This window comes from Chelonoidis abingdonii, chromosome 20 (genome assembly GCF_003597395.2).
Source record: "Chelonoidis abingdonii isolate Lonesome George chromosome 20, CheloAbing_2.0, whole genome shotgun sequence".
NCBI classification, from domain to species: Eukaryota; Metazoa; Chordata; order Testudines; family Testudinidae; genus Chelonoidis; species Chelonoidis abingdonii.
The window spans coordinates 807,817-829,907 of record NC_133788.1 but is presented as its reverse complement, the minus strand read 5'-3'; the positions used below and the strand labels follow the sequence as shown (position 1 = coordinate 829,907).

Genomic DNA, 22,091 nt, shown 5'->3' with positions numbered 1-22,091 from the left:
GGAGCTATAAATACTGGACCAAGCATCCCTCCACCCAGCCTGCACCTGCAGCAGCTTCCAGTTCCACATGTGTCCCTGCAGAGACGGCATGGGTGAGTCTGGGCTCTGGCAGTGGGACAGCAAATGTGCCACTCCACTCTCTGCACTGCTGTATGCATCCGCATATCTGAGAAAGCTGCTGTTGCCTCTCCTGGCACCTTGCTTTCCTAGGGTGTCTCTGACCCCTGCTTTTTCTGCTCCCAGTGCCTCAATCTCTCTCCGGAACAACACTTCCCATGCCACAGCCTTTGTGTGCCTATGACAGCTGATGCTCTTGAGGGCAGCTGGGGGAGTTGGGAGCATATTGCTTTATAATCTTTGTACACGAGTCTGGAGTGCCGGAGGGCCCGTTTGACAAAATCCAAATTAATCAGTAACTTGCTGTGTTTCCTGCCCTTCTAGGAAATAGCAGAGTGGTATCAAATGGGCAGTGCAGCTATTTAACTGCCCACACTGTGCCCCTTGGCATGCATGTGCACACTGCTCTGCCCCGGGGGTGGCCCTTCCTTCCAGGGAAGTCATGAACGGGGAAAAGCCCCTCGCCGTATTGGCTTCTGCACTGAGTTACAAGTACCACTAATGTCCACCAACCTTTCCTGGCCTAAGGAATAGCTCAGAGTAGGTGAATAGGTACTAGTGTGTGAGAGCAAAAACTAACCAGTAGCTCAAGCAACATGAGTCTGTCCTAGGAAGGAGTCTAGCGCAGGCAATGCTGCACTACTGGACAAACCAACCCTGCCTAGAAGGGACAGTCCCTGTTTGAGGGTTTCCCCAGCCCAGCCCTCAGGAAGCTCTCCTGAGAAGCTCTAAACTGATGAGAAGGAGGACTCCACAGTAGCATTAAATACTAAGATACAAGTGTTAGTAACTGCATTTAACAGTTGAAGGGAAAGAACAGCTCAGCCAGCCTATAAACCATAAAACCAGAGCAGCTGTCACTGTCCACTTCAAAAGTTATCTTTCCTCCTTCGATATCGTGCTGTTAAGTGAATTGGCTCATTAGCCTGACCTCACACTTGGTAAGGCAACTCCTATCCTTTCATGTATTTATACCTACTCCTGTATTTTCCACTTCATGCATCTGATGAAGTGGGGTTTAGCCCACAAAAGCTTATACCCAATACGTTTGTTAGTCTCTAAGGTGCCAAAAGGACTCCTCGTTGTTTTGCTCCTGGTAGAATGCCGTCGGTTCCTTGCAGGACAGGGATGTATGCAGCAGTGATGCCAAGTGCGTGACTTCCCTGTGTGTGGTTGTTATGGCTAGTGCTGTGTGTTATGGCTCATGCCACACATTTCTTGAGGGACACATGCTGGGCCATTTGGTGGGGTTTTGCCTAATGGTCTCCGGTTCTATTTATTGAGCTAGGTTCTTATCCCTCACCCATCCTTGTAGTAGCTAAGCGCCTTTCAGGAAAATACAAACAAAACCTGCTTTCCTGCAATAGCAATGATGCACTTTGCTCTATAAGGGGAACATTTATCCTTAATCTGCAGTTTGGACTATGTCCAGGTGCCTTCTCAACACCAGTCTCTGAAACCCAGCACCCCTAACTCCAGTCCATGCTGCGGAAAGCCAGGGCAATGCAGAAGAGCTACCCACCTGTAGGGCCTTGCAAACTCCCTCTACAGGCTGTGCTCGTAACCACTTGACTTGGTGAGGAAGCTTTGTCCCTGATGCTGTTCGCTTTTGTTCTGGGTTAAGAATTTTTCACTGTTGCTAGCTCCTGAAGCACTAGTGTATCCTGTGGATTTGTCCAGCCGGTGAGTCTGGTGTAACTTTGGTGGAGCTGGGTCAGTTGTGATTCTCAGTTCCTTGAAGGGAGGGTTTGTATTTCTAGTGTCACTCAATCTCTTCCTTTTTTCAGCTGCCCAGCACCTCCTGCTCCTCACCTGCCTGCTGGCCCTGTCAGTCACAGTTCTCACCCTGGAAATAGAAAACCTGAATATTTTCAATGGAACTTCAGATGAAATTCTGAACCTCAGCCCAGGGGATCCTGTACTTGGTATGCAATTTATCTCTGCTGTCCTTAAACACTGCTCTTCTGAGGTCCTGGAGTCCCAGACCCTCGACACAGACAGAACATGAGCAAGACGGACCAGGTGTTATTGTCAGAGAGGGACAAAGCAGTTCAGATCCAGTAAGAACCCCTACAAACCTTCATCCCAACTCAAACCAAACCCCAGCAGTTTGAGATTTGGCAGTTCAGATAATTTCTTCAGTTTGCATTCTCTGGTTTCAGCCAGGAAGGATGCAAAAATTCCACGAGAGCTTTGTTCTCTGTATTTATCGCCCATCCAATACCAGGAAGTACCCCAAACCTTTGTGAAAGGAGCTGATCATTTCATGAGTCTTCAGCCCATTTTCAGAGAAACGATGCATAAGATACCCAATGAAAATGCCCTACCTTCTGTGGGTCACCCAACACAAATCATATTGAGGACCAGGCGTTAACAATGCCACAGCTCAGAGAGGCTCTGCTGATAACTTTTCCTTCTGGAACCTAATGTTAGGGTTACCTCTGAAGTGGGAGCAGGGCAATCACCTGTCTACCTGGCACCCATCAGCCTGAGGGAACCAATTTTCAAATCTGTCTATGGGATTTGGGTGCCCAATTCTCATTAAAATTCATGCGGACTGCTGCCCAAATCCCTGGGGCCCCTGCCAATCTCAGACTCCACGCACAGCAGAGCAGGTGGGAAGGAAATTCTGACATTTTGAAAATTCCTTTCACCCCGAACGGGAATGAAAAGTCAGAATTTAAAATTTCCTGGAAACCCCCAAAGTCATAATATAAAATCAGGCAATGAAACCGTGAGGTAGCCTAGGCCAGTAGCAATGTAATTACAGCATCTCCTGTGGCTGCACCTTGCATTCCTCCTGCCTTGTGCACAGGCACCATGCAGCGACCGCTGGACAGCCAGAGAACTTTTTGCCATTTTGGTGACTTTCTCTGCCCTGTGCTAACTGGCCATTTGCTCCAACCCCTCCCTCAGAATCTCTTCCCCTCAGTTTCACTCCACACCTGCCCCTCTGACCTCTGCTCCCCTGGCCAGGGCCCCTAATCCCTTTTCCTTCACGTTTCTTTCCATTAATTGAGCCCCTCTGAACTAAATTCACATGCACAAACTCTGGCATTACCATGCTGTTTGCTGCCATCCCGTTGCACCCTCTGCTGGTGCTGGTGGGTTCTACACCTTCCCCCACGCTGTATCTGGCAGGTCTATCTGGATAGTCAGCTCTTCGGGACAGGGACCATCCACTCTACTCTCCATACCACTTGACTTGGCCTTAGGCACTACAGCAATGATATAATTAATAAATCACTCCAGGTTCTAGCTCTCCAGACCCCTGCACGTGCATAATGGTGATGCCTGCCCTTCTGGCATGAATCACTGGCACCTCAAACAACTCCACCAGATTCCCACTCATTTCAGGAGCCAGTTGAAATAGCAACTCCCATATTTTTGAAATCCTCCATGGATTTACCCTTGATCCCATCCTAGAAATGTTCTCTCTTTATTTCCCTTCCAGCTTTCCCTTCTCCTCCACCAGTGCCCTGCTCCACCCTTCAGACAATCTTCTCACCATTACTGGTGGAAGAGAAATAGCAGATGCTGCAGCTGTTCTCCAATTATTTCATCTCTGTCTATATAGCGCACACAGGGCCGTCCTTAGGATTTATGGGGCCCTAAGCAGTATCATTAAACTGGTGCCCCTATGCTCCAGTGAAGGCAGTCCCAGCCGGCTCCACTGACCCCAGTGGGTTGAGGGGCCACAGCCACCACCCCTGCGCATGGACTCCCACACCCCCCCCATTGCTGACACCCGCTGAGCTTCGGACGGACGCTGCAGCAGCGACTCAAACTGTCACATGGAGGCTGCATCTCGCCAGAGCCCATGGCCTTTCTGCAGCCCCAGCCACTCCTAGCTCACCATCAGCATTTAGACAGGAAGTGCCAAGCAGTGATAACAACAACAACAATACAAATGTGTGTGTGTGTGTGTGTGTGTGCGTGACTCTGTGTGTGTGTGTGTGTGTGTGAGACAGAGTGTATGTGTGTGTATGTGTGTGTGTGGGAGAGAGCCAGTGCGCGTGAGCAAGACAGAGAGAGAGAGAGACTCTGTGTGTGTGTGTGTGTGTGTGTGTGCATGACTGTGTGTGTGTGTGTGACAGAGTGTATGTGTGTGTATGTGTGTGTGGGAGAGAGCCAGTGCGCGTGAGCAAGACAGAGAGAAGACTTGTGTGCGGTTGTTGGGTTCTGTCTGTGGTGTGTGTGTGTGTGTGTGTGTGCATGGACTGTGTGTGTGTGTGTGACAGAGTGTATGTGTGTGTATACGTGTGTGTGAGAGAGAGCCAGTGCGCGTGAGCAAGAGAGAGAGAGAGAGACTCTGTGTGTGTGTCTGTGTGTGTGTGTCGTGTGTGTTGTGTGTGTGCATGACTGTGTGTGTGTGTGTGACAGAGTGTATGTGTGTGTATGTGTGTGTGGGAGAGAGCCAGTGCGCGTGAGCAAGACAGGGAGAGAGAGAGACTCGTCGTGTGTGTCTGGTGTGTTGTGTGTGTGTGTGTTGCATGACTGTGTGTGTGTGTGTGACAGAGTGTAGTGTGTGTATACGGTGTGTGAGAGAGAGCCAGTGCGCGTGAGCAGACAGAGAGAGAGAGAGACTCTCTGTGTGTGTCTGTGTGTGTGTCTGTGTGTGTGTTGTGTTGTGTGCATGACTGTGTTGTGTGTGTGACAGATGTATGTGTGTGTATGTGTGTGTGTGAGAGAGAGCCAGTGCGCGTGAGCAAGACAGAGAGAGAGAGAGACTCTCTGTGTGTGTCGTGTGTGTGTGTCTGTGTTTGTGTGTGTGTGTGTGTGGCATGACGTGTGTGTGTGTGGTGACAGAGTGTATGTGTGTGTATACGTGTGTGGAGAGAGAGAGCCAGTGCGCGTGAGCAAGACAGAGAGAGAGAGGGACTCTGTGTGTGTGTCTGTGTGTGTGTTCTGTTGTGCATGACTGTGTGTGTGTGTGACAGAGTGTACGTGTGTGTATACGTGTGTGAGAGAGAACCAGTGCGCGTGAGCAAGACAGAGAGAGACAGAGACTCTCTGTGTGTGTCTGTGTCTGTGTGTGTGTGTGTTGGTGTGTGCATGACTGTGTTGTGTGTGTTGTGACAGAGTGTATGTGTGTATACGTGTGTGTGGGAGAGAGAGCCAGTGGCGTGAGCAAGACAGAGAGAGAGAGAGACTCTGTGTGTGGTCTGTGTTGTGTGTTCGTGTGTGTGTGTGTGTGATGACTGTGTGTGTGTGTGAAGAGTGTAAGTGTGTGTATACGTGTGTGGAGAGAGACCAGTGCGCGAGCAAGACAGAGAGAGACAGAGACTCTGTGTGTGTCGTGTGTGTGTCTGTGTGTGTGTGTGTCTGACTGTGTGTGTGTGTGACAGAGTGTATGTGTGTGTATACGTGTGGTGGGAGAGAGCCAGTGCGCGTGAGCAAGACAGAGAGAGACAGAGACTCTGTGTGTGTGTCTGTGTGTGTGTTGTCTGGTGTCTGTGTGCTGACTGTATGTGTGTTGTGACAGAGTGTATGTGTGTGTATGTTGTGTGTGAGAGAGAGCCAGTGCGGTGAGCAAGACGAGGAAGAGAGAGACTCTGTCGTGTGTGTGTGTGTGTGTGCTGTGTGTCTGTGTGTGACAGAGTGTATGTGTGTTATACGTGTGTGTGGAGAGAGCCAGTGCGCGTGAGCAAGACAGAGAGAGAGAGAGACTCTGTGTGTGTCTGTGTGTGTGTGTGTGTCGTGTGCCGACTGTGTGTGTGTGTGTGACAGAGTGTACGTGTGTGTATGTGTGTGTGTGGGAGAGAGCCAGTGCGCTGAGCAAGACAGAGAGAGAGAGAGGACTCTTGTGTGTGTCTTGTGTGTGTGTCTGTGTGTGTGTGTGTGTGTGTGCATGATGTGTGTGTGTGGACAGAGTGTATGTGTGTTAAGTGTGTGTGGAGAGAGCCAGTGCGCGTGAGCAAGACAGAGAGAGAGAGAGACTCTGTGTGTGTGTCTGGTGTGTGTGTGTGTGCATGCATGTGTGTGTGTGTGAAGAGTGTAGTGTGTGTATACGTGTGTGTGAGAGAGAGCCAGTGCGCGTGAGCAAGACAGAGAGAGAGAGAGACTCTCTGTGTGTGTCTGTTGTGTGTCTGTGTGTTGTGTGTGTGTGCGTGTGTGATGATGTGTGTGTGTGTTGACAGAGGTTGATGTGTGTATGTGTGTGTGGTGAGAGAGAGCCAGTGCGCGTGAGCAAGACAGAGAGAGAGAGAGACTCTCTGGTGTGTCTGTGTGTGTGTGTCTGTGGTGTGTCTGTGGTGTTGATGACTGTGGTGTGTGTGACAGAGTTATGTGTGTGTATAATGTGTGTGAGAGAGAGAGCCAGTGCGCGTGAGCAAGACAGAGAGAGAGAGAGCTCTCTTGTGTCTGTTCTGTGTGTGTGTGTGTGTGTGTGTGCAACTGCTGTGTGTGTTGTTGACAGAGTGTATGTGTGTGTATACGTGTGTGTGGAGAGAGAGCCAGTGCGCGTGAGCAAGACAGAGAGACAGAGACTCTCTGGTGTGTGTGTGTCTGTGTGTGTTGTGTGTGCATGACTGTGTGTGTGTGTGACAGAGTGTATGTGTGTGATGTGTGTGTGTGAGAGAGAGCCAGTGCGCGTGAGCAAGAACAGAGAGAGAGAGACTCTGTGTGTGTGTCTGTTGTCGTGTGTCTGTGTGTGTGTGACAGAGTGTATGTGTGTGTATACGTGTGTGTGAGAGAGAGCCAGTGCGCGTGAGCAAGACAGAGAGAGAGAGAGACTCTGTGTGTGTGTCTGTGTGTGTGTGCATGACTGTGTGTGTGTGTGTGACAGAGTGTACGTGTGTGTATACGTGTGTGTGAGAGAGAGCCAGTGCGCTTGAGCAAGACAGAGAGAGAGAGAGACTCTGTGTGTGTGTGTGTGTGTGTGTAAGACTGTGATTGAGTGTGTGTTGGGGAGTGTGAGACTGTGTCTGTGTGTGAGACAATCTGTTGTGGGGGACTGTGACTCATGAGATGCAGAGTGTATGTGGGTGTGAAAGCCAGTCTGTGTGCAAGAGAGACTGTGTGTTCGGGAAGTGTGAGAGACAGTGAGCGCACTGTCACTTTAAATCCCCCCCTTGAAAGTTTCGCTCCTCCTGTCCTGGCCCCGCCTGCCCCCTCAGGCAGGCAGGGTGCAGGGAGGATGGTGCTGGGCTGCACCACTCTGGGCTCCCGAGGCTGGGTCGGACTCGGCAGAGCTGGAGGCTGGAGGCCTTACCGGCCGGCTGAGGAGTGAGGGAGGGTTAGGGTCGGGGAGAAGCCTGCCAGCCCAGCTCAGGGGAGAGTCCAGAGACGAGAGATTTCCAGCAAGGGTGGTGTCCCAAATTGTCAGGTGCCCCACGCAGCCACGTATGCTGTGTATGCCTAGGGACGGCTCTGCTACACTTGATACCAGCTGCCAACTAGACACTGAGCCGTTGATCACTACCCATTGAGCCCCACAATCTAGCCAGATAGTCAGTGACTAACCCTCTTGCAGTGAATTAAGAGGGAAGGTGTGACACTCTGTATCTCGGGGGAACACCTTGTACCCCCATATTCATCCTTATAATATGCTTGTGTAGTAGCCAATGTAAAGTTTGTCATGTCGGGTGTCTTCGGAAGGCTCATGATGCACTGAGCATTGTTGTTATAGTGATGTTATAGTCAAGTTATAGCTTGTAATTTCATGTATAAGTTATGAGGCTGAACATGCATCCTCGTGGCTTAAAACAGGCCCAGACTAAAACTCTCCAAGAGCAGAGGGGCAGTTCACACCTCCTCAGGGCATGTATGGGACAAACCCAGCCCAGCCTCAGAGGAACAAAGGACACTGGCCTAGGCAGCAACAAAGGATCTGTTGAACTCTCGAGTGAGTCACCTCCCTTCCCTTGGACAGTTTCCTTTCACCCCAAATGAGAATGAATGGTCAGAATTTTAAATTTCCTGTAAACCCCCAAAGTCATAATATAAAACTAGGCAACGAAACGACGAGGTAGCCTAGGCCGGTAGCAATGTAATTACAGTGTCTCCCGTGGCCGCACCTTGCATTCCTCCTGCCTTGTGCACAGCCACCATGCAGCGACCGCTGGACAGCCAGAGAACTTTTCGCCGTTTTGGTGACTTTCTCTGCCCTGTGCTGATTGGCCATTTGCTCCAACCCTTCCCTCAGAATCTCTTCCCCTCAGCCTCACTCCACACCAGCCCCTCTGACCTCTGCTCCCCTGCCCAGGGCCCCTAATCCCTTTTCCTTCACGTTTCTTTCCATCAGGGTCGGCTTCAGGCACCAGCAAAGGAAGGTCACAATAAACATCAGCTTCTCCCCCAGGCTATGAAATAGCAGATGCTGCAGCTGTTCTCCAGCTGTTTCATCTCTGTCTGTATAGCACACACTGTCCCAGAGAACGTCGACTCACGACAGGACACTCCTCTAAGAATCTTTTTGTTTCGTGGTGCCTCTCCATGCTCTAGTTCCTGCCATTCTTGGCACTGCCGACTGGCACGGATACCCTGATGCACTGAAACCGTGTTCCTTCACACACGACCTTGCCACTGTGCATCCTGTTTGGGTCCCGCTGAGGATAAAAATGTCTGGTACAGTGGAGCCAGTTCCTGGATGCCTACTACATACTGGGTGCACAAATCACTCATACCAAGGGAAGCAACAGCCTGGGTATGAGGCAGTGCCAGCACCATTGAAGCAGAGCTACCCTTGGCTGAGCAGCAGCTGAGGGTGGGAGCCTGAGACAGTTCCACGTAGGTTTATCTGATACGGCATCAGCTAAATGGTGAGGAGTCACAAAGGACCGAGGAGAAAGATGAGAAGTAAAGAAGTGCCTGGAGTTATCAGAGCGCAGTGATACCGACCAGCAGATAAACCTCTTCGCTGGGGCTGGAATAGGGTCTGACATCTCTGCTCTGTTCTTGTCCATACAGTGCAGAGTCTGGGACACCGCCGGGAGAAGCGAGCCAATGACACCCCACTACCAGCAGGACGTGGTAAGTATCTCACTGTGGCACGGGCGGCAGGTTATATGGGCTCAAGGTGCTCAAGCACCAGGAATATTCAAGGCTGAGGGCTGTGCTCCACCAATACTTGGAGCTGAGTTTCTCCCCTGGCCCTGCCTGGAGCTGGCCCTGCCCCCGCCTCGGAGCTTCCCTGCCTGAAAGAAAACAGCCAGTGACTCTCTCCCTAGTTTGTGCTGCTTTTGCCTAAGGCTATAGAGATCAGCGCCAGGCAGCATCTTGGAGCACCAGGGGAGGGGAAGAGGGAGAGAGGAGGTGGAAGGAGGCACACACGTGCTTGGGAGCTCTCTCCCCCACCCCCTGGCACCCATGGGCAACAGCAGGGGAGGCCACAAGTGATGGCAACCCCCCGCCCCGGTACCCACCATAGGGGTGGCAAGTGGGCTTTCTGGACCTGAGAGAGGCCCTAGGACCATGTGCTGTGAGTGTGGTGCAGAGTGAGTGTGCTGCCGGGGCCAGGGGGAGATGAGGGGGCAGAGGAGGGGTCCCTCCCCTGGAGCTTGCTGCTGCCAGTAAGGGGGGGAGTCCTCTCTGGCCCTAGCCCTGGGGCAGCCTGTCTGCATCCCAAGTTCCTTATCCCCAGCCCTGCCCCACCCCAGAGCCTGCGCCCCCAGCACCCCAACCCTGAGCACCCTGCTGCACTCTGAACCCCTCATCCCCAGAGCCCTCACTTGAGGGGAAAAACATGCAACTTAAATTTGGTGGTCAGTTTGGAGTATCGTGTTTAGCACAATACTTGATTATTTTACACCCTTTAAAGTATACAAGTGTTACAAATGTTTTCTCTGAATACTGTGTGGGTGCCTCAGCTTCCCCTATGCATTTCTCAAGGACCTAGATAGTGGGATAAGGGGGTGTGATTGTTGTGGAGCCGTAGAGGGCCAGTGTGATGCCGTCTGCACAGAGAATGGCCAACACCCTGTCTCCGGGCAATTGATGGCCTGGGCCGCTCTCTTGCAAGGTGAAGGTGTTGGAGAACAAAGAGATCAGGTGGCCTCCTAATGCCTGGAAAAGAGACAAAGGCCAGAGGAGGGAGTGTCAGTGCCTGTGCGGACTTCCGGGAAGTGCATGGTGTGGAAGGGGATGCTGGGATGCTTTGGACCTGCTCCATACAAAGCCAGTCAGGACTCTAGGGGAGCCTCCTCTCTCTGAGCAGACTGTCTCCAGGGCAAGAAGCTTACACCCTCCTGGGTCTGACCTCGAAGCATTCAGCTTGCCCTTCCACACCGTACACTTTCTGCAGCAAGTCTGCCCAGGCAGGTCCTGGGGCAACCAGAGGTCCCTGCACCCCAGCTCTGCAGTCATACGTGACTCTCAGCCAGCCAGTAAAACAGAAAGTTTATTAGACAACAGGAAGACGGTGCAAAACAGAGCTTGTAGGTACAGAAAACAGGACCCCCTCATTCAGGTCCATTTTGGAAGGTGGGGAGCCTAGACCCAAGTTCTGGACCTCTCCCTGTTTCTCCAGCCAGCTCCAAACTGACACTTCCTCCTCTAGCCTTTGTGTCTCTTCTTGACAAGGAGGCCACCTGATCTCTTTGTCCCCAACACTTTCAGTTGGCACCTTGCAGGGGAAACTGAGACACTCACACAGTAGTCAGAGAAAACATTAAGAACATTCCCACTTTGTCACAACAGGTGTAACAAAATATAATACCGTATATTGAAGTAGGCAAGTGCTGCTTCTGACTTTCCACTTTTAATTGACCCTTGTAATCTTGTGGTGCCGACGCGTTGTAGCTTCATTTTATATCGGCTTACAGGGTGGGAGCTGGGGGGGGCAGGCACCACCATTTTGGGCACCACCAAAAATTATACAAACCTGCCGCCTATGCACTGTGGAACATCTGTCTGCTCAGTGCACCAGCTCCTAGCTGAGAGCCCCGAAGAACTGGAGATAGCCCTATTCAGCTAGCATCAGGCTGCAGAGGGCTGGCAAAGGGCAGAATACCCCATCTAGCTGGCTTAGGCCCGTTGGGGGCAGGCATCTCCTGGGAGCAAGCCAGTAGCCCAGCACACGGAGTCACTCAGAGCATTACTGATAACATCACACTCACACAGCACTGTCCAAGGCTCATGAGGTGCTTCACAAACACAGGCGCCCAAATACCGCGCCTTCCTCTGGGCATATGGAGGGCCCCCAGCCTCTGCCCGGCTGCACAGGTACCAGAGGCCCACAGAGAAGTCTGCACTGTCTGTCCAGGGTGGAGCACAGCACCCCAGGAGCTCTTGCTGCGGCCACAGGTACCAGCTCTTTGAGGCCGGAGGAGGCCGGGGACTGGATGTGCCTGTCCTTCTCCACTCCCAGCTCTGCAGACAAGGCCAGTTAGCCCTTGGAGAAAGCTGTGTCACAGGCATAGGCTCCCACTCCAGTCGGGCCCCAGTGCAGGGCTCAGCCCCGGATGGGACCATGGCACCACCCCATGGCCATTCCCCTGCCCATGGCCTCCCCAAATTGGACGGGGTCCCTGGGCACAGACCCAGGGGGCCTGTGCCGTAATCCATCACTACCCCCCGCCTCAGTGGAGGCGTGAGGTTTGGGGAGGCTTAGCCTCCCCCATCCTCCATTACGCACCACCTATGTCAGTAGGAGCAAGGGAGCTGGGCTGGAATGTGAAAAGCTGTTGGCATCCAGGTGGGAGCAAGGCGGGCAGAGAGGTGAGACCACAGGGAGCGAAAAGAAGTAGAGCGAGGCAGAGGGTACAGTAACATGGGGAAGGACAGCCCTGAACGGGCGTGACTGTGGTGAGGCCTTCACTGCAAACAAAGATGTGTTCATAATTTGGGGGAGCTGATTCACATTAGCTAACTCAGCTTCAAATACCAGTGAAGACACAGCAGCTCAGCTTTTAACGTGAGTGAACTGCTTGAGTGGAAGCCTATAGGGCGCCTGACTCATTATTTGCTGTTTCAAACATCTAATCTGTGATGTAGGTGACCAGTGCCACACCATGAGTAACAAAATCACACGCCATAAATAACAAAAAATGAACATAAATTCCTGGAGGATCAGTCCATCAATGGCTATTACCAGGATGGGCAGGGATGGCATCCCTACCTCTGTTTGCCAAAAGCTGGGAATGGGCAACAGGGGGATGGATCACTTGATAATTGCCTGTTCTGTTTATTCCCTCTGGAGCATGGCGACAGACCATTGTCAGCAGACAGGATACTGGGCTAAACAGACCTTTGGTCTGACCCAGTCTGGCCTTTCTTATGTGACAGCCAAAGTGAACAGTTTGCAAATACCTCTTTGGCTGAAAGCATCTGACATGTACTTGGGAACTGCAAAACCATGAACAAAATGCAGGATTGGTTTGCAAATTATCTGCTAACCAGAAAGGGGCTAAATGAATAAGAGGACTGATCATGAATACTTCACCAGCCTGGGGAAAGAGGAATAGGAGAGAGAAAAGACAAAGCCCAGAAATAAGGAAGTAAATGGTGTCACGCTGCAGAGGAAAGGGGGTTAGAGAAATGCAAGAAGACACCAAGCAAAAAAATAAAAAAAAAATAGGACTTTAGTCTCAATTTATATTTGATTCATTTCTGCTCCTTTTTGTTATGTACTTCCTTGCAGCTGCACTCTGAGGGCTGAAATTGTGGAGCAAAGGGGTGGGGCAGCATTTCTGAGCACACTTCCACTGTTAATATTGCTGGCTGCTCTGGATTCTAGCATTAAGTAACTGGAGAACCCCCAAGCCCTTGTGGCTGATGGAAGCTTAGCCACCTCTCAGGAGAGAATCCAAACTGAGGGGGCCACACACAGTCAAAGTGTTTGGGGTGGGCCAGACCAGGCCAGGCCAAGCTCCCAATCTGCTGGCTCGTGGCAGGAGGTGATAGTTTTCAAACTGGGGGGCTTGCTGGGAGGACATGCCCCCCCGTTTGAAAATCTCTGTGCTAAAGGGAAGGCTGAAATCTGATGGGACACACAACCCCACGTGCCCCCCATGATGACCCCACTTTTATGGCCCCATGATTTTGCAACCTAGTTGGCTGCCCCACTTGCCTCGCCCTGGTTATGGCCCTGTTGAGTGCTTTGGCGTCTAGCGTCAGGGGATTTGGTTAAATTAGCCTATCTCTCCTGCCATCAGCCTGGCCCAAGGACTGCAGTGAGATCCCCTCGGGCAGCCCCAGCGGCATCTACCTCATCCAGCCCACAGGACTGCACCAGCTCGTGGTGTACTGTGACATGAACGAAACAGCCGGGGGCTGGACGGTCCTCCAGCGGAACCGGCGCAACACCCAGATCACCTGGGCCGAGTCCTGGAGCACCTACAAGTACGGCTTTGGAAACGTGGAGGATGACTACTGGCTGGGGACGGAGTACATCTATCGGATCGCCAAGCAGAAGGTCTACCAGGTCAGGTTTGTCATCCGTGATTCATCCGGCACCATGAAATATGCAGACTACAACCTCTTCGGTCTGGAAGACGAGTCCAACGGCTACAGGCTGAGGCTGGGCTCTTACACTGGGACTGCAGGGGACGCCATGGCCCCAAATAATCCTAGCACCGTTCATGACAACATGAAGTTCTCCACTAAAGACCTGGATCAGGACACTAACAGCGGGAACTGTGCGTCTAGCTATGGTGGGGGCTGGTGGTACTCGGCTTGTTATTCTGCTCAACTGAATGTCAAAGGGAGCATCCGTTGGGGTAGTTTCTGTAGTGGGAACTGCCAAGCCTCTGCCATCCTCATCAAACCAGCGTCTTACTGTTAGTCACCTCTTCCCCACCCTCCTGTCTGCAGTGAGGCCAACCTCTGCTCCACAAAGGGATGGAAAAGGGTCAGAGTGTGTCATGGCCAAACCTCCTGCCCGTCCTCATAGGCCTTGCTGGGGAAGGTACCCGGGTTATTACCAAGGAAATGGGGCCACTTTCCCTCCCTGCAGACTTTCTGAGCTCTTCTCTGCTGGGCCCTTCCCCTTTGGGCTTTGGGTTGATTCATTTTAATTATACTAAAAATCAGAACAATTGTCTGCAAAAATTGTTGTTTCCAAGCATGTGGTGTGGTGGAGAAAACACGCTCAGCCCTGCCGTCATTGTTCATTAGACTGAACGAGCACTCCCCAGACGTCACCAGAAACAGGAGGCCATAAAGGCTGAAGAATTCTCTCATACTCTGTGTCTCTTCTGTAGTGGGTGTTGAAGCTTCAGAATAAAATCGCATTTCCAAAAGTTCTCTCCAATTGGCAAATATCCATTCCACGTCTCAAGGGGCTCACCCAGTCTAACCTAGCTAGAGAAGTCATTCCCAAGGACACATCTTTGGGATTGCAGTGCAATGGCAATTAATACATAAAAACTAAAATATCCAAATAAGGAAATTAAATCCAGGTGGCTGAGTTTAAACACGAGAGATGTGTCGCAGTGTAGGATATTTAATAAAGGGTTTTCACATTGGAAAATCCTCTTCTTAGTGAGAGAGAGAAGGATAGTCACACATTATGGAGTTGTGCTTGAGATGGTGATGGTGGAGGTGAATGTGGCAAGGTCCAAATCTGACAGGAGGGATGTGATCTCTGGGCCAGGCAAAGAGAAAGGAAATGTTCCTGGCCACTTTTGCTGCCTGGGGACTCAGGAGCACAGGGACCCTAGAGAGACTCAGGGGGACGTTGCTGACACGGGGGGCTGATGCTCTCAGCTGAGGCAGTACTCAGACTTTGCCACTTCCTCAAAATGCTCCCCCGCCACCACCAGCCCCTGTAGCTGCCAATAAACTGGCATTTCTAGATATTGCCATTCCCAGTCCATACCTCTCTATTTGCCATCCTTGCTCTGCGGATGGAGGCAGATCATGCCCAGGCTGCCCAGCGCTGTAATCCACGTGGGGAGACAAAGTCAGTGAGGGAGCCCAGGTTCCCATCCCCAGTCAGACATCGGGAGAGCCAGGACCCAGTTCCACCTGGCTCATGGAGGAGGTGTAGAACTGAGTGTCAGGCCTCTGCACACAACACCTGGTTCTCCTCTGCTTGTCTCCTGTGTCATCATTCACACCTGGGCAAAGCGCTGCCCAGTTCGAAACCTCCACGCTCCCACCAGGGATTGGAATGTTGGCGTTTGTAGCATTTACTGCCTGCTTGGCACCAGAGCTGTCATTGACGCCACAAGGAACATGGTGGGCCTGTAGCTACAGTAGCATATACAGCAGAGTGACATGGCTGAGTGTCCTCTTGCTGGGCTTTCTGAGTGACCCCTCCGCTGTCTGGCCTCCTGCCCCTCGCTGGTTGGGGTGAAGTCCTGCCATTCTCCTACTCTCAGACCAGGATCTTGATACAGCTCCCAGCTCTGCCAACTGCTCATTGCTGACTGCGGTTCAGGCATGGGCTTGGTCCTCTCTTCGGGGACCAGTGACCAACAGCCTCCCTGAAACAAGCAGGTTTATTAGCAGATGGAACGAAGCACCAGAAAGAACGGTTTCCAAACACCAAACAGCTGACACAACTAGTCTCGTCCCTACAAGCTACATTAGACAGGCCCTTAGCTGGGTCTCCCTCCTGTTACAGGATCAGATAGACCCAGCTTACATTGCATAGCAAGCCCAGGTGCTCTCAGACCCAGCCTGGTCCCAGTTTGCCTTCCAGATCTGTCTGCCTCTCCCAGGGAAATGTCTTGTCTCAATGCTGCCCCTCCCCCCGCCCCCAGTGTGAGCCTGAGCCCAGTTTGTCACGGAGTCCCCAGACGATGCTCTGGAACTGCTCGCACAAAGCCAGGCAGGATTTTGGGGAGCCTCCTCTCCTTTGGAGCAGACTGTCTCCAGGGAAAGAAGCTCACATGTCTTCACCTCCTGGGTCTGACCTTGGAGCATTCAGCATCCTCTGCCCCTCTGTGCGCGTCCCACAGCTAGCCCACCCCGGAGGGGTCCTGGGGAAACTAGAGGGTCCTGCACCCCCACTTTGCTTCACAATCAGACATGACTCTCAGCCAGCCAGTAAAACAGAGGTTTATTAGATGACAGGAACACGGTCTAAAACAGAGCTTGTAGGTACAGAGAACCAGACACCTCAGCCAGGTCCATTCTAGGGCCCAGCGAGGCAGACCACCCCATCTGCCCTCGCTTCCCAACCTCAGCCAGCTCCAAACTCAAACCCCCTCCAGCCCATCCTTTCTGGCCTTTGTTTCTTTCCTGGGCCAGGAGGTCACCTGATCTCTTTGTTCACCTCTAGCTATTCCCTTGCAGGGGGAAGGGCCGCAGCCCTTTGTTGCCAGGATACAGAGTGTTGGCCATTTATGCACACTGGAGACTTAAGAAATGCATAGGGGAAACAGAGGCACCCACACAGTATTCAGAGGAAACGTTAAGAACAGTCTCACTTAGTCACATCTCTTCCCCCTTCAAGGCTGAACTGGGCGAGGTCACTTTAGCTGGTGACCTGGGGAAGTCTGAACCCACCAACGCTCCCACGGATGCCTCATCATCTCTCCCGTTCCCTGGTGGGAGTTACACCAAGTCCTTCCAGTTTCATACCCTCCCATAGGTCTGTTGTGCTTGATGGCACTTTCAGGCTGCATGTGGGAAGGTGTATGCAGCCTGTGCCCTTTTGCCACCCCAGTACCCCTGGGGTTTAAACTGGGATTGGGTCTTTTCCCAGCGCTCCAGTTTGGAGGGCTGCAACTGGGGCTCTCTTGGTTAAGAGCCCCCAGCTTAACCTTGGCCACCCCCTGAACAGGAGTCTCTGTCCCCAGCAGCTCGGCATCAGCCCCTTGCATTTGACGCCACCACGTCGGAGGAGTATACACAGTAAAGCGCTGCCCAAATAGATCCAGCTGCAGCTTTCTAAGGGTCTTCACCATGGCCAGGCCTTTCTTCTCTGAGGGCGCATAGTTCTGCTCCTGGGGCAGCAGTTTTTTGCTCAGGTACCCGATGGGGTGTCTCCCCCTCAGCATCGGCTTGCATCAGCACCGTGCCCAGCCCTGCGTCTGAGGCGTCGGTGAACACTGCAAAAGGCTCAGCAAAGTCTGGGTTTACCAGATTTACCAGGCCCTGGATTAGAGCCTCCTTCAGTATGCAGAGAGCCCTCTGGCACTGCTTGGTCCAGAGCACCTCACCTGGCTTCCCCCTCTTACATAGCTCAGGGATGGGGGCAGCTAGGGGGCTAACATGGGCTACAAACCTCCGGTAGCACCCGCCATCCTGATAAAGGCCTGGACTTGTTTCTTGCTCTGGCAGTAAAAAAGCCAAAAAGGGCAAGAATGGGACAATCTCTGATCATCTCCACCTTGCCCTTTTTGGCTTTTACTGTCAGTCCTGCCTCCCTGAGGCAGCCCAGCACCCTCTTCACCTGGGACATGTGTTCCTCCCAGGTCTGGCTAAAAAGACACACACGTCATCGTACGCCAGGGCCAAGTTCTCCATTCCCCTCCGCTTGTCTAGAATCTCCCCAGGCCTAGGCATGGGGTGGGCATCGGACACCGTGATGGCTTTAAGCTTCCAATTGTCCCCACAGAACCAGATTGTCCTGTCTTCCTTGGGGACCAGCCCCATGGGTGAGGCCCGTAGGCTGTTGAATGGCTGGATCCCATCTAAAGCCAGCAGGTCCTTGACCTCTCTCCAGGTTCTGCGCTGCTTTCCCAGGGACTCTGAATGGGGAACACCTGATGGGGAGATTGGCTCCCACCTCAGGGAAGAGATCCACCAGGGGGTCTTCCCCCTTCTCCTCCCAATCCTCCCCTTTCAGGTCCAGGGGTCCCCTCACCCTCCTCCCAAATAGCAGCTCGAACAGGAAGAACCCTGTGGATTCCTGGGGCACCATCAGCTGCCTCCTGATTCCTCCCGTTCTACTTCCCCTTGGGGAGCCCATTCCTGTTACAGGAATCCCTCCTTCCGCAGGACTCTGTCCCTGCAGCCTTCCTAAGGGGGTTTGCAGTGCTGTGGCCAGCAAGTTCCCTAAGCTTCTCCAAGGAGGGATCCCTCTGCAGCTCGGTCTGGAATTCAGCTGCTGGGGTAGGGAGTGGGACCCGCTCCCCGTCGCTGGCTTGGCCTGGGTCACAGCCCCCCTGAGCCCTGTCCCTGGTAGCCCCCTCCCTGCTGTGTAATCACTTCCCAGCAGCACGTCTGGACCAGGCAAACCTGGTTGGCAGCCGACCTGCCCTGCCTGGGTGTCCCCCCACTCAGCTGGGGTCTCAGCTCCCACCGTGCTCAGCGCTGCCCTTGCTGTCCCAGTGGGGGCAGGCAGTGAGCTCTCTGCTCTGGTCTCAGCATCAGAGCTAGCGTGAGCCCCCTCTCCAGTGTGCAGGGGGGCGAGGAGTATCTCTACCTCCCCCTCAGCCCCCGGGGGCTGGTTACAGGTAGCAGGTATCCTGAGCCCAGCAGCCCCTTCCCCCTGCCAGCCAGCTCATTCGCATTTTCACTGACCATTTCCATCCTAGCCAGTTGGTTCCCTGGATCCAAATTCAAATCCTTAGCCATTACAGGAGCAGGGCCTGGATCTTGTCCCAAAGAGACACAATTACCCCCCAACAGGATCTCACAGCCGATATCTTGGAGAACCAGCCAGCCTGACCCCTCCTGTGTCTGCACAGGGATCCGGGCCATAGGCAGGGCGAGGGGCTTCACCCCAGGAACCTTTACCCAGGTCCTGCAGCCGCTCAGCATCTGCGGCTGCATCACCCAGGGCCTGACAACAGTTCTCTCTGTCCCAGGGTCCTGCTACTCCAAGCAGTTCTCCCCATTGACCACCACCTTCCACTCCCACTGGGGGTCCGAGGGGCCTGAGCCCAGAAGACTCCATGCAGACATATAGGCCAGGACCAGGAGTGGGAGCCTGTCCACCACCCCACCCATCTGGTTGACAGCATCTATGGCCTTGGGACCAGCAAGGGAGCTAGATACTGGGGCTTTTCCACAGTGTCTCCCTGGTTCAAATCACCCGCCTGTTTGAAGGCAGCACGGTGGGCATCTACATCCCCACCCTCCTTAACCAGAGGCAGCAATTTAGTGTCGAGGTTCCCTGCGGAACGGCAGCCCAGGGTCTAACCCCACTCACCCCTGGGAAGCCCCCTATGCCTCTCCCCTCCACCATCGCCAGTCCATGTTGCTGCTGCTTCTTCTGCAGCTTTTCCTTGGGCTCTTGCTCTCTCTCATGGTCCTCTCGCTCTCTTGGGTTCTGCTCCAATCCCATCCATCTCCGACCCCCTGATGGGGAACCCGATGATGAAGACTCTCGTCTGGTTGGGGACCAGACTCTTGGGGATGCCTGGCTGCTGCTCCAGCTGCTCCCAGGTCCTCTTGTAGCCCCATCTGGATCAGGAATCTGCTCCTTAGAGCGGTCCTCCTCCTCCAGCTGCATGATTAACTGTACCTTGGTGAACTTCCCAATGTGTAACCCTCTCTTTTGGCACAGGATCACAATGTCCTTCTTAAAGAGATGGTGATAGGCCATCACTTCACTGTTTCCAAGTTGCTTTGGACTCAGAGCCCTGTGTGCTCTCAGCTGCCTCATGGTTTCCAGGAAGAACCCCTAGTGTGCCAGCCCTTCTCGTGGTCACCACCTCTTTGCCACGGTCGAGCTGCAGACTCCTCTGCCCCTGGGACCGCTCACTGCAATCCCCAGGGGGACCCTGTTACTGCAAAACTCCTTCTCTCTCTCAGGGGGACTCCATTACTCCAACAGTCCTTCTCGCTGGTCGCACACTCCCAGAGGTTAATTGCCCCCTGAAACCGTCCCTCTCTGAGCATTCAGCACGCCTGGTCCTCATTATCCCCCCTTCGTTTTACTGCTCCCCAGTCACTTACTGCAAGAAGCCCCATTCACAGAGTGCAGTACATCCCACCGCTGCCGCCAGTTGTCAACGGAGTCCCCAGGCGATGCTCTGGAACTGCTCCCCACAAAGCCAGTCAGGACTTAAGAAATGCATAGGGGAAACCGAGGCACCCACACAGTATTCAGAGGAAACATTAAGAACAGTCCCATTTCGTTACAGAGCCCAGTTACCGTTTTCCTCAGTGGTGGTTGTTATAGGGCCTAGGTGTGACATGGTCACCTTGGCCAGTCTGGTTTTTCCCAGTTCCCCAGCCAGGCTGGCGGAGATAATGCCCCTGTGGTGGCTGCTCCATTGTTTGTCCATTAGACACTTCAGCCCATTCAGTGACTTTCCCTGACCTTGTGCCTGGGGGGATGTGCTAAAACTCCCTTCTCCCCTGGCATTCTGGCACCCCTCGGGAATGCTATTCGGAGACCAAACATACAGCTCAGCATTCACCACCAAGCAGCCCCTGGACAAGGTCAAACAATTGCTTCTTCAGGCTGCAGACACTGCTGAAAATGGGTGGTGGTGAAAACCCAGATCCCTCCACTTTTGGTACACCACAGCTGAGAGGGCAGAGCAATACCATCTTAAAGTGACTCGGCCTGCCCTGCTGGTCCCACTGTGTGATCCGTAGAGCTGGGCTGGAATTTTCACCGGAATGGGGGTTCATGGAAAATGCAGTTTCCTTGGGGAAATTTCAAATTTGCCCCCCAAAATTTATCAGAAAACCCCCAAAATAAAATATTTCAGTTTTGGTTCAAATTTAACTCCATTTTAAACCTCAGTCTACTGTAGTGCTCCCCTCATTGGGCCCCAGGACCGCGTTCTCTGCTATGGGAGGGGCTCATCTTCCAATATCTAACAGTGTCCCCACAGACTGAGCACATCTTGGGAGCATCATGGGGGCCAAGTGGCTACAGGTGTCATGGGAGATGTAGTCAGCCAGGGAGCCTCACCCACAGGGGAGAATGGGAACCTGAACTACACCCCCCATGAGGCAATGTGCCACCCTAATTTAATGCTGAACTGACTCAAAATTAAATATTTCACCACTTCCAAATCAAAATTCCTCAGAACTTTTTGTTCCATTGAAAATGTCAGTATTTCAACTTGTGGGGCAAAAACAGATGTTGAACTATGGGAATTTCTTGCAGGACAGGATGTGACATTACCCAGGGTACGATCTGGATTCAGCTGTGTCCCTTCAGTTTTCTAACCTGGAGGTCCTTTCACACTGCTTTGCAGTGAGGGCCACCACTCCTGGTCTGCTCACACACAGCCTCTAGCATGTACGTTACTCCCAGTCATACTGTATGAGTGCTAGCAGTGGCAGATCACTGTATGGGCTGACGGGGCCCGTGCCCTCTCCCTTCCCCCCCCATACCCCTGCGCGGAAGTGGCCAAGCCCCCTCTCACTTCCCTCCTCCCCCTACATGCGGAACCAGCCTCAGCCATTTGCTCAGCCTCCTCTCCCGTGCAGGCAGGGCCAGCCTGAGCCCCCCTGCTCACCTCCCACCCACCCACCCCCAGCCCCTTTTCGGCAAAAAAACATTTTTGGTTGTGCCTCCCCTTACCTGGCCTGTGCCCCCGTGGGAGCTGGGGCTAGAGCCAGGAGAGAGTGCTGGGGGTCGCGGTGGGGCCAGGGGCTCCGGTCAGGGGCCGGAGTCAGGGAGTGGAGCCGGAGGTGCAGCTGGGGCGCAGCCAGCGGCAAAGCCATGGATGACAGTGGAAGCCCCACTGGCTGGGTTTGTCCTAGGGTCCCTGGGCAGTGTAGCAGTCAGGCCTGGGTTCCCTACCAGCCACTGGGAAGTGGCACAGGAGCACTGGAGACACCAGTCAGACAGCTTGCCTGGCGAGACATTGTTACTTCATCCCTGACGGTGTCGTCCCCCACCCGCGTGGCCACACGCTCTTGCATGGGCTCTGGCTAGGTGTTCTTCTCACTGCTGTGTTGGGGAGCGGAGATGAGCGAAGCTGAAAGCCCCGTGAGCTCTGTGGCACAGAGGATGTGGCTCAGGGCCGTGTGAAAGGTGGTGACTTCTGGTCAGGGGACAGGTCCCTGACAAGACAGGACCCAGGACTAGAGGCCCTGGGGCTGATGGGAAGGGCATGGTGGCCCATCCTTCACCAATTGTTGGGATTGGTTGTGGCCAGGGCCGGATTAATGAAGGGGCTTTAGGGGCTGCAGCCCAGGACCTCAGGCTAAGGGGGGCCCCGCAGGCT

The 22,091-nt window shown here is 53.3% G+C and overlaps 1 protein-coding gene across 1 annotated transcript; it reads left to right on the top strand.

Annotated features, from left to right (window-relative positions):
* On the top strand, window positions 1-13,994 carry LOC116818737 (fibrinogen-like protein 1-like protein). Its single transcript, XM_032769937.2, has 4 exons — window positions 1-92; window positions 1,905-2,042; window positions 9,028-9,090; window positions 13,212-13,994. The coding sequence occupies exons 1-4, from the start codon at window positions 68-70 to the stop codon at window positions 13,838-13,840; spliced, it is 855 nt and encodes a 284-aa protein (XP_032625828.1). The 5' UTR covers window positions 1-67; the 3' UTR covers window positions 13,841-13,994.
* The last annotated feature ends 8,097 nt before the right edge of the window (window positions 13,995-22,091 follow it).

What these genes read in the sequence shown, in the direction of transcription:
- LOC116818737 (XM_032769937.2), top strand. Translation starts at nt 68, where the DNA reads ATGTGTCCCTGCAGAGACGGCATGG. An exon ending in TCCCTGCAGAGACGGCATGG is followed by an intron (nt 93 to 1,904) that starts GTGAGTCTGGGC and finishes TCCTTTTTTCAG; the next exon opens with CTGCCCAGCACCTCCTGCTC. An exon ending in CCCACTACCAGCAGGACGTG is followed by an intron (nt 9,091 to 13,211) that starts GTAAGTATCTCA and finishes TCCTGCCATCAG; the next exon opens with CCTGGCCCAAGGACTGCAGT.